Here is a 15,981-nt window from a genome sequence, read left to right as displayed (position 1 = left end):
GTATGGGTATGGTGGGTGCAAGAAACTCAAAACAGTTCAGTTTGGTGGTTTGAAGCACTTAGTAGGAGAGAAGGAGGGGTAAGAAGTGAAGACAGAGAAATAAGCAGGGGCTGTCCCCAGGAAGACTTGGTGTGACTTCCTTGATCCTGAGGATAACAGGGAGCCCCTGTGGGCTATGAACTAATTGCTCTGTAAGCTGATGGGAGAGTGGATTTGCAGTTAGGCACTCAAGTGGTTCTTGAGTCTCTGAGATTCAGCAGACAGGCATTCTTCCTCAGTGTCTGGAGTAGGTCATGCAACAGAAATGCTCTTCATCTGATTGACTGCAGAATTTAATTGCTCAATTACCTATTTAATTAAGTTAATTTAAAAAAATCATACTCTTTTGCTATGTCTTCTTTGGCTTTTATTTTGACAGTCAGACTTTTATACAGTTTGACAGTTTGCCTTCTCAGCACTGAGGAATATTTGCCAACAGAAGTGACACAAATGGTATTTCTTCCAAAAACATGGTATATTGCTCATGTGACATATGGTTCTTTTAAGCAAAATAACTTCCAAATCTTTCAGCTGCCAGTGAGATTCTGAAATTAAATGCCTCAAGTGTTTCAGGGATTCTCTGGTGGTGCAGTGGTTAAGAATCTGTCTGCCAATGCAGGGGACACAGGTTCAATCCCTTGTCCAGGAAGATCCCACGTGAGGTGGAGCAACTAAGCCCGTGTGCCACAACTACTGAGCCTGCGTTCTAGAGCCCAAGAGCCACAACTACTAAGACCGCGTGCCACAACTACTGAAGCCCGCGTGCCTAGAGCCCGTGTTCCACAACAGAGTAGCCCCCACTCCCAGCAACTAGAGAAAACCCGAGTGCAGCAATGAAGACCCAATGCAGCCAAAAATAAATACAAAAAATAAATAAATTTATATAAAAAAAATGTCTCAAGTGTTTCAGACCCTGTAAGCAATCTTGTAATATTGTGCTTGGTGGAGAGACAGTTGACATAGAAGGAGCCCTGTCTCACCAGCCCCAAGATGATCCAAGGGACACTTGCAATCAGATCCTAAGAAAAGCTTACGACCTGAAATATTTGCTCAGACAATATCATTATCTGTCAGTAATGACAATAATGTTTATAGTTTTAAAAATAGGATCACATATTTTTCCTCACATTTCCCTAAATGCTTATCTAAATAGGTATGTGATGAATAGAGCTTTGTGGTCAAATACATTTGGAATAAAAAGGCTTCTTAACCGCAGGAACTGAAAGCCTTTAATACATTAATTTGAATGATTTCTTTGGAAAGAGTATGGTACAGAACCTCCCAAGCCACCAGAAATCAATGGAGACACCCACAGAGCACACTTTGGAAAATTACACCCTTTTCTTATCCAGAGTAGTGTGTCAAGTGGCTTTTTTTATTCAAATGAAGAACTGTGAGATCACTACCAACTAAATCAGTTTTATAGGTCCCAGATGTAATAACATAAAGAGAACAGATTGAGCTATTATAACAAATATCTGAGTATATCATCCAAAGTAGTGTATATGAAATGTGCCCGCACGTGTGTACACAGGGTCATAAAGTAAAAATGCATCTTCTGTGGGTTGCAGTCCACTGGGTTCAGGGAATTATCTGAGATCTCTTGGCCAGTGAGGCAGGACAACAATCTGGTTGTTACCTCTTCTTTGTTAATTTGTTGGATAGGTCTTTTTTTTTTTTTTTCTGTGCAGCTTCCTGTTGATACTCTATAAAAATGAATGTCCAGATCTTTCACACTCCAGGTAGGTTATGCCAAGGAAGCACCTTCAGAGGTACCTGTGAAGGGTGCTGTCTTTGAGCAGCCCCCTGCCTCTTCACCACACTCTGCTGGCACTGAACTTATGAAAGTTATTTGACCTTTCTGAACTCAGTTTCCTCATCTACAAAATAGGTATAGAAACTATGCTTTTGGGTTGTTGTGGGGATTTTAAAAGATGATGTAGGTGAAGAGACTTTTTTTTCCTCACTTGTACCCATCTACTTCCAAAGTAATTTGATTCAGTTGGCTAAGACTTTGATTTTTATTCTCTAAACCAGAATTTTCTTAAATAATATATTGGAATCTACCATCATATAATTACTCAGATTTTAATAAATATATCAGGATCTATAAAACCAGACACTTCTTCCTCAATTTTTGCTAATGTACTGCCATTCTCATGGTGATAAAACTTCAAGTCCTCTTGGATGCTTTATTAACTCCAAATCCCCTGCATTGTTCCTTAATATCTTCCTGGATTTCCTCTCCTTATATCCCCCATTTAGAATGACCATATCATAAAGCTAGCTCACTGTGGCAATCTCTTAATAGATTCTCCCAGACTTGTTTCTCTCCATGTATTCCATGCCTCAAAGAATATTTCCTAAGAAATATTTTGATCTTATAATGATCCTATAAATAGCTTGGAACTACTGAGTTTTAGGCAGATTAAAAGCAACTTGCATAATATTTGCAGAGTATTTTACCACTGACAATGATTTTAATATACATTATCTCTCAACCTTAACAATAATCCCCATCTCATAGATGAAGAAACTGGGCTTCCCTGACGGCGCAGTGGTTGAGAGTCTGCCTGCCGATACAAGGGACACGGGTTTGTGCACCGGGCCGGGAGGATCCCACATGTTGCAAAGTGGCTGGGCCCGTGAGCCATGGCCGCTGGGCCTGCGCGTCTGGAGCCTGTGCTCCGCAACGGGAGAGGCCACAACAGTGAGAGGCCCGCCTACCGCGAGAAAAACAAAACAAAACAAAAACATGGATGAAGAAACCGATGCTCAGAGAAATAACTTGTTCATGTTTTCTATGCTTACAAGTATTTGACTGAAGATTCAAACGTACCTCCTCATCCGATATTTTGAAGCTCCATAATTAGACTTTCAAGGGCCTTCAAAAAATTTCCCAACCTAAATTCTTGCCTTATTCTCCAAGTATGCTAGTATTGCAGCCAAACTGCTTTACTCCTCACCCATATGCTTTTATTGTTTTCTATCTATAGTTCATTAATTCTTCCCAAGAACCTAGAATGTCTTGCCATATCAACTCCCCTCCACCCACCTCCTATGCCTTATCTCACTGGCATTTTCCCAACCTACTGTCTTTCAAGATTTGGTTCACTTTCAAATATATTTTCTATCTATACGTTTAAACTCTTCTTATATTTTTAATTGTTTTATTTATAGAATGAATATTTCCAAAACAAACCAGTGCTTTTGAAGGCAAATAGAATCAGCTACTTAGAATCATATACCAAACACTATTAACCATAATCAAGAAATGGAAGGATTATTTTAGGAATTCCAAAGTCCAGCAGAAGAGGGTAAATTAATTCTTGTTGTATATACACTGCGGTTCAGGGGGTGTTCTTATGACTTCCCAGGAATTCTTATGGTTTACAGTTTACAAAACATCTTCAGAAATTTCTAACTCCCCTGGTAACTGGGAGTTAGGCCAGGGAGATACCATCTAAGCATCAGATAAGAAAGCACCATGACTAAAAGTTAAGCAGCTGGCTTAACACCCCAGAGCTAGAAAGTAGAAGAGCCAGGACTTAAACTCAAACGTGCAGACATCTCTAATGTGTATTTTCAGATTCTTACTATGTGCAAAACATAGCCTTGGGCTAGAGAAGCTAGGAGACAAAAAAGTATACGGCGTGGTTTCAACCCTTAAAAAAAAGTCTTTTTTTAAAAAAAATTCAGTTTTATTGAAGTATAACCAACAAATAAAATGGTAAGACATTTAAAGTGTACATTGTGGTGATCTGATATACATTTACATTGTGAAAGGATTCTCCCACCTAGTTAATTAACACCTCTGTCACCAGACATATTTATAGTTTCTGCCCTTAAGGCTTAAGTTTAGGAGGGGATAGATTCATTTATTCATTCAGGAGGTAAGCCCTTAACTGATAATTCAGGGGACTAGACAGATAAACGAGACAAATGTCCTGCCCCAGGGTGACATACTTACGCAAATATCACAGATGCTACACAGAATTAGGTCCATTACAAGGCACAATAGAGCACAAAATTGAGAGTAGTCAATTCTGTCCCAATAGGGATACAGTAGAAAAGGGTTTATAGAGAAATTGACTCGGAAGTGGAGACTTTAAAGAGGAATGGGTGTTCTCCAGGAAAGCAGAATGGTGAATGGAATTTGTGGCTGAAGGAATAACTGTAGAAGGGCAGAAGGGTTCTGAGGTAATGCTTACCAGGTAGAGATAGGACAGAGTGCTCCAGCCTTTAAACTGAAGTGACGAAAGAATTTTTGAACTGAAAAGTGATGGTATTGTATATGCATTTTTAATACAAGGCAGAGAAAATAAGTACTATAATTAGAGGTACAAATAATGTCTAAAGGAGCTTGGTGAAAGTCCTTTGAAATAAGAGTCTTCCTTCTATATGAATTTTTTAATTTAAAAATAGGTAGTAAGGGGACTTCCCTGGTGGCACAGTGGTTAAGAATCCGCCTGCCAATGCAGGGGACACAGGTCCGAGCCCTGGTCGGGGAAGATCCGACATGCCACGGAGCAACTAAGCCCGTGCGCCACAGCTACTGAGCCTGCATGCCACAACCACTGAAGCCTGTGTGCCTAGAGCCCATGCTCCGCAACAAGAGAAGCCACCGCAATGAGAAGCCTGCACACCGCAACGAAGAGTAGCCCCTGCTCGCCACAACTAGAGAAAGCCTGCGCGCAGCAATGAAGACCCAACGCAGCCATAAATAAATAAAATTTTTAAAAAAATAGGTAGCAGGTATAAATACAGGTAAACAATGAAAGGTCTCCTACTTGTCACCTACCTATCCACCATCCCCACCACTCATTACTAGCCCCAGTAAATTACTAGTTTTAGTTTCATTTGAATCCTTTCACAGTTTCTTTGTATTGAGAAAATCATATAGAAAATATATTTTAAATGTATCTGCCTTTTTCAGTAAAGAGTATCCGTATGCTACACAGTTCTTCCCCTTGCTTTCCTCACTTAATACATCTCACCTATCTTTCCATATCAGTCCTCTTAGAGTGTGTGTGTGTCCTCATGCTTTTTTCTTTTCTTTCTTTCTTTCATTTTTCTTTTCTTTCTTTCTTTTTGTAGCTGCAGAATATCCCATTACGTGACTGTTCCATAATTTATCTAACCAGTTCCCTGCCAATGGACATTTTATTTGTTTTTCATTTTCTGCTATTCCCAACAATGCTACATGAAGTACCAGGTCAAATGTACATGCATTTGGAATTTTGAGGCCCAACTGCTATCATTAAGGGATTCTTATTTTTTCAATATTTTTATTCTCTAGAGTTGGAGCCCTCTTAGGGCAGGGACTATTTCTTTTCCATCTTTACTTCCTCGGCTCTAAAGGGAAAGTGCTTAATATATGAATTAATTCCCATATGAAGACACAGTTGGAAAGTAATGAAGGTCATGTCCCTTGAAAAGGAAATAATTGTTCGTGAGCTATAATCACCTCCTCTCATCCCCTTCCCAAAAATGATGGCAAAGAGGAAGAGGTAAATGCTGGGTCCAGAGCGCTCTTACCACACCCTGAGAGCCAGAGATCACTTTCACCATAAATTTTAGAAAAGACTATTTCTTACTAAATTCTAAAGCTCTGAAGTATTCATTTTACCACTTTGTCCTTTTTCTGAAGAAGAAAGAATACTTACAAAGTCTTGTTTGTAATTTAAAAAAAAAATCTGATGAAAATAGCAATGTTGCCATGAAAAGACATGGAGGGTCTTCAAAGGTATGTCACTAAGTGAAAGAAGCCAGTCTAGAAAGGCTACATACATACTGTATGATTCCAATTATGTGACATTCTGGAAAAGGCCAAACTAAGGAAGCAGTAAAGTGATCAGTGGTTGCTGGGCTGGGGGGTCAGGGAGGGGGAGAATAGTCAGAGTATAGAGGAATTTTAGGGCAGTGAAAATACTATGTATAATACAATAGTGGTGGATACATGTTATCCATTTGTCCAAACCCATAGAATGTACAACACCAAGAGTGACTGAATTGTCAACTCTGGACTCTGGGTGATTACCACGTATCAGTGTAGGTTCACTGATATAACAAATGCACCACTCTGGTACGGGATATTGATAAGGGGGAGGCTATGCATGTGTGGGAGTAGGGGTTATATAGGAAATCTCTGTCTTTCCTCCTTAATTTTGTTGTGAACCTACAACAGCTCTAAAAAAAGTTTTAATTAAAAAAATTAGCAGTGTTAATTCTTCTAAAGACTATTTCATGTCCCTTTAACATTATTATTTTGGTTCAAGTTAATTTTAAAGAACTTGTTTTAAAAGTTACTTTTAAGAATTTTCTATGTGAATATAGCCTCCAAGCAGTACCATTGACACAGGCCATGTGAACTGGCTTCCTCTCCTGTCCCCTGGAAGGACTGAGTCACAGAGGGTCCTAGTGACTCGTTCAGGTCACTGTTAGTCAGAGTCAGGCCTTGGAGTGGATGAGTATTTCTGACCACACTCACACAATCATAAATACTAGGATTTTTCAAAGCTTTTCTGGACAATTTTCATGTTTCTCTCTTCCAAATTTACCTGAAACCATATATGTTCCTGGTAAGTGGTTCTAAAATAACTTGTTGGTATCAGGACACTTTTCTTTTAAAGACTAGAGGACTTCAAAAGACTAAAGGCAAATATAAGCTTTGCCAAGTTAGCTTTCCTTTACAGAAAATGCTTCAACACATAATACTATCCTGACACTGTTTTAGCTACTCTTCTTTACCCATAATTTGTATGGTGCATATTATGTAAGAAAGTAAACAAATCCTAAAATCCTTAACTTCTGTCTCAATGAGTGTCGTTGAGTTCTTCTCTTCATGTCTTAAGCCAGCTCGGAAGGTGGCTGGGTTTCTCTCCGTACATTCACAGATGCAACAGTTGCACTGCTCTTCACAAGTGATTTATTTTGCAACATCTTATAAAATAAACAGGCAGGACAGACATTATTTTCTATATCAAAATGGAGCTGAGGGCTTCCCTGGTGGCGCAGTGGTTGAGAGTCTGCCTGCCGATGCAGGGGACACGGGTTCGTGCCCTGGTCCGGGAAGATCCCACATGCCGCGGAGCGGCTGGGCCCGTGAGCCATGGCCGCTGAGCCTGTGTGTCCAGAGCCTGTGGTCTGCAATGGGAGAGGCCACAACAGTGAGAGGTCTGCGTACCACAAAAAAAAAAAAAAAAAAAAAAATGGAGCTGAGAGAAACATGGACCTATTCATGTATCTTCCATTCATGCTCAGGAGGCAGACATTTTAGTGGAAAAGCAGATGCAGATGTCTGCATACCCCTCCCCTGACAAGGTGGTTAGATTAGTCACAGCCACTCTAAGCCTCAGAGTCCTCAACAGTTAACTGAGGAGATGAAACCCTTACTTTATTTAGATTGATTTTCTCATGCATCATTATAACCTATAGTTTGATGGCTCATATTCGATATTCCTAAGAGTCTCCGAACAGATTGGCAACAGATTCAAACACAGTTGTAAAACGAATGGTTGAAAAAATATATATATTAATGGGAGGAAAGAAAGGTAGAAACCATGAGATACAATGACAACAAAGCAATGGTGTATATAAGAGGGTCTCTTACTCGGGGTGCAGGATGACTTCAGGTGGTCCATGACCGCCTGATGTTATATGGAAAATTCTAAATGTATGCACCTGTGTGTATTTTTCTAAGAAGTTCATTCTTCAGGTCTTCAAAAGGGTCTGAAACCTTTCCTTCTCCCCCAAACTGAAGCTGGGGGTGGTTTTTCTCTGAATTCTTTAGTGACCTGGCTAAACCTTGCTTTGTATCATGAAGACATTTCACGTATTGTTTATGTTTATATTTGCATTCCTCAGCCCATTTAAAAGCTTGATTGAAAACTATTGAGAATTCATTCAAATGGCTTCTCTCAGAAGCATTCATTATGCTCTGTGTTCACTAATTTTTCTACCTTAATTTATGCTGATTTTATATATATGATTAACATTCTCTGGACACCAAACTCCTAATTAAATATGCTGAAGTGATTTAGGATTTGAGATTATATTGTAATTATTTGTAGCCAACAGAATTAGTTATCATCTACAAGATTTGTCTAGCTGTTTCCATTGCTAATGAAAGGAGAGGGTCTCCCTCAACTTGGGCAGTTCTGCCTTAACTCTGGCTCTAACTGGTCAGAACCATAAGGTGACCTCAGGAACATCGGCCCTACTTGAGAAGCTTGCAAAGTCACCTCTGAGGTTTTGTTTTATTTTGCCTTCTAATACTCTTCCTGGCAGTCTTGATCCTTAGTGCTTTCTTGTTTTTTCTAGAATAATCTAGAAGTTTTAAGGCACCCTATTATTGACATTATTATATTAATTTTATAAGCATGTTTCAAAGTAAACAAATGTAGTGTTTTTAATAATAAAAATACTATATATTTAAATGTGAAATCTTTGGTAAGCCTTTGAAAATACTGTAGCTTAAAGATAATTTCCAGGGACTTCCCTGGTATTCCAGTGGTTGAGAATCCATCTTGCAATGCAGGGGATGCTTGTTCAATCCCTGGTTGGGGAACTAAGGTCCCACACGCAGCGGGGCAACTAAGCCTTTGTGCCGCAACTACTGAGCCCATGTGCTCTGGAGTCTGTGCGCCACAACTAGAGAGAAGCACACATACCGCAACTAAGACCCCACACAGCCAAAAAAATAATAAATAAATAAATATTTAAAATAAATAATTTTTTTTAAGAAAAAGATAATTTCCAGATTGGGGGGGGGAATGAGGAGACGGATACGAAGTGTTGATTATACAAGATGAATAAGTCCTAGAAATCTACTGTAGTGCTCTACTGTACAGCATAGAGCCTATAGTTTACATACACACACACACACACACACACACACACACACAGTAATAACAGAGGGCAGGAGGAAACCTCTGGAGGTGATGGCTGGGTTTATGGCATAGATTGTGGTGATTTCCCAGGTGTATTCCTATCTCTAAACTCATCAGGTTGTATACGTTAAATATGCACAGCTTTTTGCATGTCAATCATACCTCATAAAGTGGTTAAAAGAAAGAGATCATTTCCATTTGTAGAGTGCTTCACAGTTCTTAACACATTCTCTCATGTCCTGCCTTATTTATTTCTCCAAACAACTCAGCAAAGCAGGCGTTACCATCAAGTTTTACAAATAAGGAATCAGGCTCAGAGGCTTTCAGCCCCAAGTCACCTACCTATCCTTGGCAGAGGTCAAAGTCAGGACTTTTGAATCTAGGATGGCCTCACCACATACCATGCCTCTTGATTTTTTTCTTAAGCTCCATTAAAGACAAACCTCAAATATGCATACTCTCGTGTTAATAGATACTGGTAAGTAGAATAGAATAAAATTCTCTAGACCAAGGTTTAGGGTATTATTATTATTATTATTTTGGCCATGGATTCCCTAGACAGTTTGGTGATATCCTTCTCCAGATAATATTTATAAATATGTAGAACGAGGGACTTCCCTGGTGACGAAGTGGCTGGGAATCCGCCTGCCAATGTAGGTGACACGGGTTTGAGCCCTGGTCCGGGAAGATCCCACATGCCGCGGAGCAACTAAGCCCGTGAGCCACAACTACTGAGCCCACATGCCACAACTACTGAAGCCCACGTGCCTAGAGCCAGGGCTCCGCAACAAGAGAAGCCACCGCAATAAGAAGCCCACTCACAGCAACGAAGAGTAACCCCCGCTCGCTGCAGCTAGAGAAAGCCTACATGCAGCAACGAAGACCCAAGGCAGCCAAAAATAAATAAATAAATAAATATGTAGAACAAAAATACATAGTATTACAAAGGAAACCAAATATTTTAAAATATAGCTATTAAGATATTTTAAAATGTGCAATAACATGATTCTTTATTAAGACATTAAATATCAAGGATGAGTGCAATATCTAGTATAATTTTGAAATAGTGAAAACATAAATGAAATCTCAATGTATCTGTAAGAACCGTATGAGGATATGAAAACACTGAATTTCTGTTGGTGACAAAGTACTAACGGCCGTGATTTGTTGCCTACATTCATAATGAAAGGAAATGCTACATTTTACTTAGAGAATACTGAAAATAGAGGTGTAATATTTTTTCCTCGTCCAAGTTCATTGACCCCTGGAGTCTGGACCCTGGGCCTAAGAACCCGCCCTGGACTCCCAGGCCCCTGGTCCATGCTTCCAGTGGGCAGCATCAATCCCTTTTTTCCTTTTTAAACGGCGAGAGGAGCGGCGCTTACCTTCCAGGGTCTCACACTGGACCAGGTTGATGTAGTCCCGCTGGGTCAGGAGGCCGGCTTTGCATCCTCGCACCAGGCCCTCCAGGTAGCCATGGTCCGCGTTGAAGTACAGCTCGGCGCCCTCAAGCATGGGGGAAGCGGTCGCGGCCGAGAGAGGCTGAAACAGCTCTGCGTCCCTGGCAGACCCCGAGGACGTGCACCAGTCTGGAAAGAGTGCTAGCAGTTCTCCGGAGTTACCGGGAAGCGATCTCTCAGCTGATAGTCGGGGTTTCGTGACTAGTTTCCTCCGCTTTCAGTGGCTTTCAACATAGCCTGCCCAGCCCTGTTTTTACATCAACAGTGAATCAGCTAGATAACCCGAGTGCACCCGGGAGCAAACCCTTGCTGAGAGAGGAGGGTCGTGAGAAGGGGGGGGGGCAGGGCTCTTTCCCTGCGAGAGCAAATGGCCCCTTCCCCGCTTTGCTATTGGAACCCTTGCTGCAGCAGAATGTTGTGTAAACACTCCTTCCCCATCTGAGCTTCTGAGCTTTCAACTGTAAATTACATTTGTCCTAAGTGTCCTGAGGACTATCAATAAGAAGAAAGAGAGGACTTCTTTTTTTTTAATTAACTTATATGTAAATAGAGCAAACGTGAGCAGGTAGTTTGGAGAACCCTGAGAAGCTAATTCATCAGCACCGTGTTTGTAAAACCAGTGACCAGTAATGCCTTAACCTGGTCAAAGGTTCGTAGCTGCTTCCCTCCCTGCCCCCAGTCGTTAGAGGCAGAGACCAGAAAACAATCCTGGGAGCTGATACACAGTGTTGTGATTCTTAATAATAAGCCACTACCTTTGCAAAATCTGACCCTTTACAAGGCGCTCGTCATTTTCTTTTTCCCATTTGGATCTCAGGATACTCAGACGAGTATCTGGACTGATAGTATTATTACTCAAATCACAAATAAGGAAACAGCTCTCAGAAGTCGGGAGGCAGCTCAAAATGCACAGCTTAATTAAGCCAGGACGTAATTGTGGTTTCATGCTCCCAAAAGGAATGCTTGTTCTCCCTTACACTTAGCTCTAAAATTATATCAAATATCCTGAACACTATTTTACATATGTAGTGTTTCACTTTCATATATATTGTGTCAAATTCTTAATTGAAGTTAAGGTGCCAGAAATTCTCCAGTCTCTTCTCAGTATTTCCAAGACTGTGAGCCATGTGGCAGAGCACTTCTCCCGGGTTCCCTTACTCTGCTACTCTCCGCCCAGGTGCCTCTTTCCAATAAAATCTTTTGCTTTGTCAGTACGTGTGTCTCCTCGGACAATCCATTTCCGAGTATTAGACAAGAGCTCACTTTCTGGCCCTGGAAGGGGCCCGTCCCCCTTCCTGTTACAGTTGCATTGTGAATTGCAAAAAATTTGAAGAAATAGTCTTTCAGTATTCAAAAAACTGTTTTATTCAGCAAAGAAGCCACACACATTACATATGACTTCATTGTTTCATTTTTGTCCTACTCATTAATGTAAATAAAAATATCAACCAACAGTCATTGGAACTACACTTGTTTGTCAATTGCAACCATAGGTTGGCTACAGATTCTAGAGTTGAACAAAGATAAATGAAAGCATACTGTGAAAATCAATGAAATATATGGGATTTGTAAGAAAGAGTATTATTTTATTGTTATTTGTAAATTGGGTAATATGCATCCTTTATATCATAAAATTTATGATAAACATATATACATATTTGGGGGAGAGAGCCAGTTGTTAAATATTTAGAGCACAACACAGTCTTCATAGTTTTGCTGAGAACTAGTCCTGAATGTCCACATGCTCAAAAAAGAATGGATTTTGTGTGAGTGTGTGCGAAAAACTTCAGTTTGCCATGTTTTATATTTATAAGCAGACAAGTTCCAATGTTTCTTTAAAATGATAGACATCTACTTTCTCCACTATTATGAAATTAGTGGATGAAGCAGGCAAAGTATTTCCTTTTCTTCACATTACTCTTCTAACCTAGCAAAAGCAAAAATGTCTCATTCCTGCTGCAGGTACCTATCAAAAATGAGATCAAACTCATGGGATATGAGAGGAAACGCAGCACAGTGACAATAATCTGGAGCTTCTTTGTAAATGGGTCCTTCTTGTGAAAATGTAATAAAAATGTTCATTTCAGTGTTTAAACTACCAATGATGTTTAGGAGAGTGGGCTTTGGAGTGCGACAGAGTATGAGTTTAAATGACTTCCTCTCTCTGAGTGCCAGTGTTTTCATGTGTAAAATGAAGATAATAACACTCACCTCAGTTTGCTGTAAATATTAAATGAGATACAATCCTTAATATGCTTAGCAGGTGTGGGCTTGTGTGCTAAGAAGCTACTGCAATGGCTTCCCTTCTTCCTCCTGTTACTACAAACTGTAATCCTAATTCTTTAACTACACTGAGTTTCTGAAAGCCAGGAAGAGTATCTTATCATCTTTCTGTCTCTCAAGTGTCTAGTAGCATGCCTTGAGGGCGAGCAGAGACTCAAATAGCTGTTTGCTGGATAAAATTGCTCTTACAGAGTCTTTAGTTCCATGTTTCTCTAGGAAACACTATATTTGGTAATTGTATCCAAAGAATGAAGGTATTGCGGTTTTGTAGCATGCTATACAAATATATGTATATGTATGTATGCTTATCTATATAGGACTTATTACAAATTTCTGTCAATTTTAAGAGCTCCCAAGAGTCATTAGCTTCGTAGCCATTCCCAGCCAAACAGTCCCTCGGAGTGTCTTTAGAGGCAGTGTTGTGTAGGATACAGTGCTGTGTAGGCCCTCTACACAGTGTTGTGTAGGCCCCCTGGAGTGGGCCCAGGATGCCATACTCAGTGACAAAGTCAAAGGCCAAGTCAAAGTCCTTTTCTAAAGCTATCAGCACTTCAAACAAATAAACAAACTTTAAACCTTTTTATTATGGGACATTTCAAACATATATAAATGGAAAGAATACTTTATAATTAACCCCCATGTATCCATCACCCTGCTTCAATAATTATTCACTCACGGCCAGTCTTAGTTCAGCTTTACCAGGGATCACGAAGGTTTTTCCCCATAGGGTCAAATAGTAAATATTTTAGTCTTTGTGGGCCATACAGTCTCTGTTGTGACTACTCAACTCTGCCTTTGTAGCAAGAAAGCAGTCATAGATCACATAAACAAATGAGCCTGACTGTATTCCAATAAAATTTTATTTACCAAAAACATTGGATTTCCCTGGTAGTCCAGTGGTTAAGAATCCGCCTTCCAATGCAGGGGACATGGATTCGATCCCTGGTTGGGAAACTAAGGTCCCACATGCTGTGGGGCAACTAAGACCACGCACTCTGGAGCCCTCCCGCCACAACTAGAGAGAAGCCCACGTGCCGCAACTAAGACCCGATCAGCCAAATAAATAAATAAATATTTAAACAAACAAACAAAACAGGTGGTGGGCCAGATTTGGTCTGGGCCATCGTTTTTGGCCCTGCTCTATAACATTGCCTACTTCCTCCCTATCCTTAATTATTTACAAGTAAATCCAAGATATCATTTTTTATCTATAAATATTTCAGTTATCTCTAAAAGATAAAAATCCTTTAACAATAATATAATATTGCTATATATACTGTATTATATATTATAATATAATCATGACTCCATTGTACTTGAAGTTATTCCTTAATATTATTTTTAAATTTTTATTTATTATTATTATTATTTTGCGGTACATGGGCCTCTCACTGTTGTGGCCTCTCCCGTTGCGGAGCACAGGCTCTGGACGCGCAGGCTCAGCGGCCATGGCTCACGGGCCCAGCCACTCCGCGGCATGTGGGATCTTCCCAGACCGGGGCATGAACCCGTGTCCCCTGCATCAGCAGGCTGATTCTCAATCACTGCACCACCAGGGAAGCCCTATTCCTTAATATTAAATATCCAGTTAATGTTCAAATTTTCTCAGCATAATTTTTTTTACACTTGGCTTGTTGGAATGAGGAGACATTATAATTGGGTTACATGCCTCTTAACTTTCTTTTAGGTACGCCTTCCCTCCCTCTAGCCCTGCTTTTTGTTTAAGACACTTGGTCTCAGGTTCTGGAGAGTTTTTCACAGTTTGGAATTTGCTGATTACATCCTGAGGTGTCACTGAACTTGTTGGTCTATCTCCTGTTATTCCTATAAGTTGGTAGTTAAATCTGGCCACTAGATCCCTTTCATGTTAGATTTTTTGCAAGAACACTTCACAGCAGTCTTGAATGCTTCCATCAGGATGCATGTAACATATCTCTTTTTTTTTTTTGTCAGATGCCATTTATGATTACCACTTAGGTCCACTGTTTCATTCAGTCACAAAATGATTATATTTTAGTTTATCATTCCTTCTTCATTTATTAGCTGGAGAACTATATAAAAAGAGACTTTTCAACAACAACTGTTGGTTACCCTAGTTTACATTTCATATAAGAAAGCAGGATAAAGGCTTAACTCGTTCCATTTACTTACTAGTTTTCCAAATAACAAGTTGGCTCTTAGCATCCTCCAAAAGTGACCAATAAGGGTTTTTTTTTTCAAAATAAAAAATATTATTATTAACATATGGATTTAAGCATAGTCATCCTGTTTTCTGATATAACCCCAGTAGTCTGACAAATTCCTTGCTTTCTGTAGACAGGCTGTTCCCTACTCATTTTTTTCAATTTTTACCCTGACCTGGAATCGGCTATTTCTCCAAGGAGCTCTGGTTTAACATTGTAGTTCTTAATGAGTTTTCGCAGAAAGGCAAAGTCTCCGCACTGGAGTGGGCAGTTCAATAAGTGATGTGATAGCCCCGCGCTGCTCACTGGAAGCTAAGGTCAGTACATGAAGGTGGCTGATTTCTAAGAGCACATGTGCCCAGTAGAGACAGTGCCTTTGTAGATGGGTTTGTGGTTACCTCTCCTTAACTGTTTTCTCCAGTACTTAAGTTTTCTGATTAGAACATATCAAAACAGAACAAACCTCCCATATCAGTCCAAAGAAAACACATCATGCTGAAAAATTGAGTTTTAAAGCCACATGAACTTAAATTCCGTGTACGTTCTTCAAGAATCCCAACTTGATTAAAGTGGGCTACAGTGAGAAAACCCAGAAAACATGTGACTGAATTCAGGACAAGAACACTGCAGGCAAAGCAAGACTGCTCCCTTGACATTGATTCGAAACAGCTATCACATTGCTCAGCCAGAGTGTGTGTACTCCCGGTTAACTCCTTTCTTATAAGCCAGAGTGTTTGCCAACTGTCATCAGCATCACTGACTTTCTGGGCCACTTCAGCATGAAGGATCTCTCGTCTGAGGTTAAAAGTGGGACCATTTATGCTTTGTTGGTTTTGGATAATTTAAAGTTTTAAGGGTGTTTTAATATTTTCTTCTTGCTAAAGAGAATACTAAAAGTACTTCACATGTTGGCTGGTGATGAAATCTGTTTTGTCAGTGATTTGTAATGTGCTGTTTGCCTTAATGATTCAGCTTTTATACTTTATCAAAATTATATTTTTGCTTTTATATGTTAATTAAGGCTGGACCTGATACAGTATGTGTCTTCCTTCATAATAGCTTATTGTTCTTCAGTGACCCTATTTAATTTCTTACCACAAAATCTGTTCTAGGCAAAAATTTTAA

At 39.8% G+C, this 15,981-nt stretch overlaps 1 protein-coding gene across 1 annotated transcript in view; it reads right to left on the bottom strand.

The window, feature by feature from the left end:
* ATP6V0D2 (ATPase H+ transporting V0 subunit d2) overlaps positions 1-10,445 on the bottom strand; it is a gene marked incomplete at both ends in the record, with an annotated part of 46,881 nt that extends 36,436 nt beyond the window's left edge. The window contains one exon of the mRNA XM_082858563.1: positions 10,316-10,445. Coding sequence (XP_082714689.1) covers positions 10,316-10,445 — 130 coding nt within the window. The remainder of the gene's footprint in view (positions 1-10,315) is intronic.
* Positions 10,446-15,981: the final 5,536 nt, after the last annotated feature.

This window comes from Leucopleurus acutus (assembly GCF_964270905.1).
Source record: "Leucopleurus acutus genome assembly, chromosome: 17".
In the NCBI taxonomy this organism is placed as follows: Eukaryota; Metazoa; Chordata; class Mammalia; order Artiodactyla; family Delphinidae; genus Leucopleurus; species Leucopleurus acutus.
Note: the sequence above shows the minus strand (reverse complement) of the source record. Positions and strands in the feature narration are given on the sequence as shown.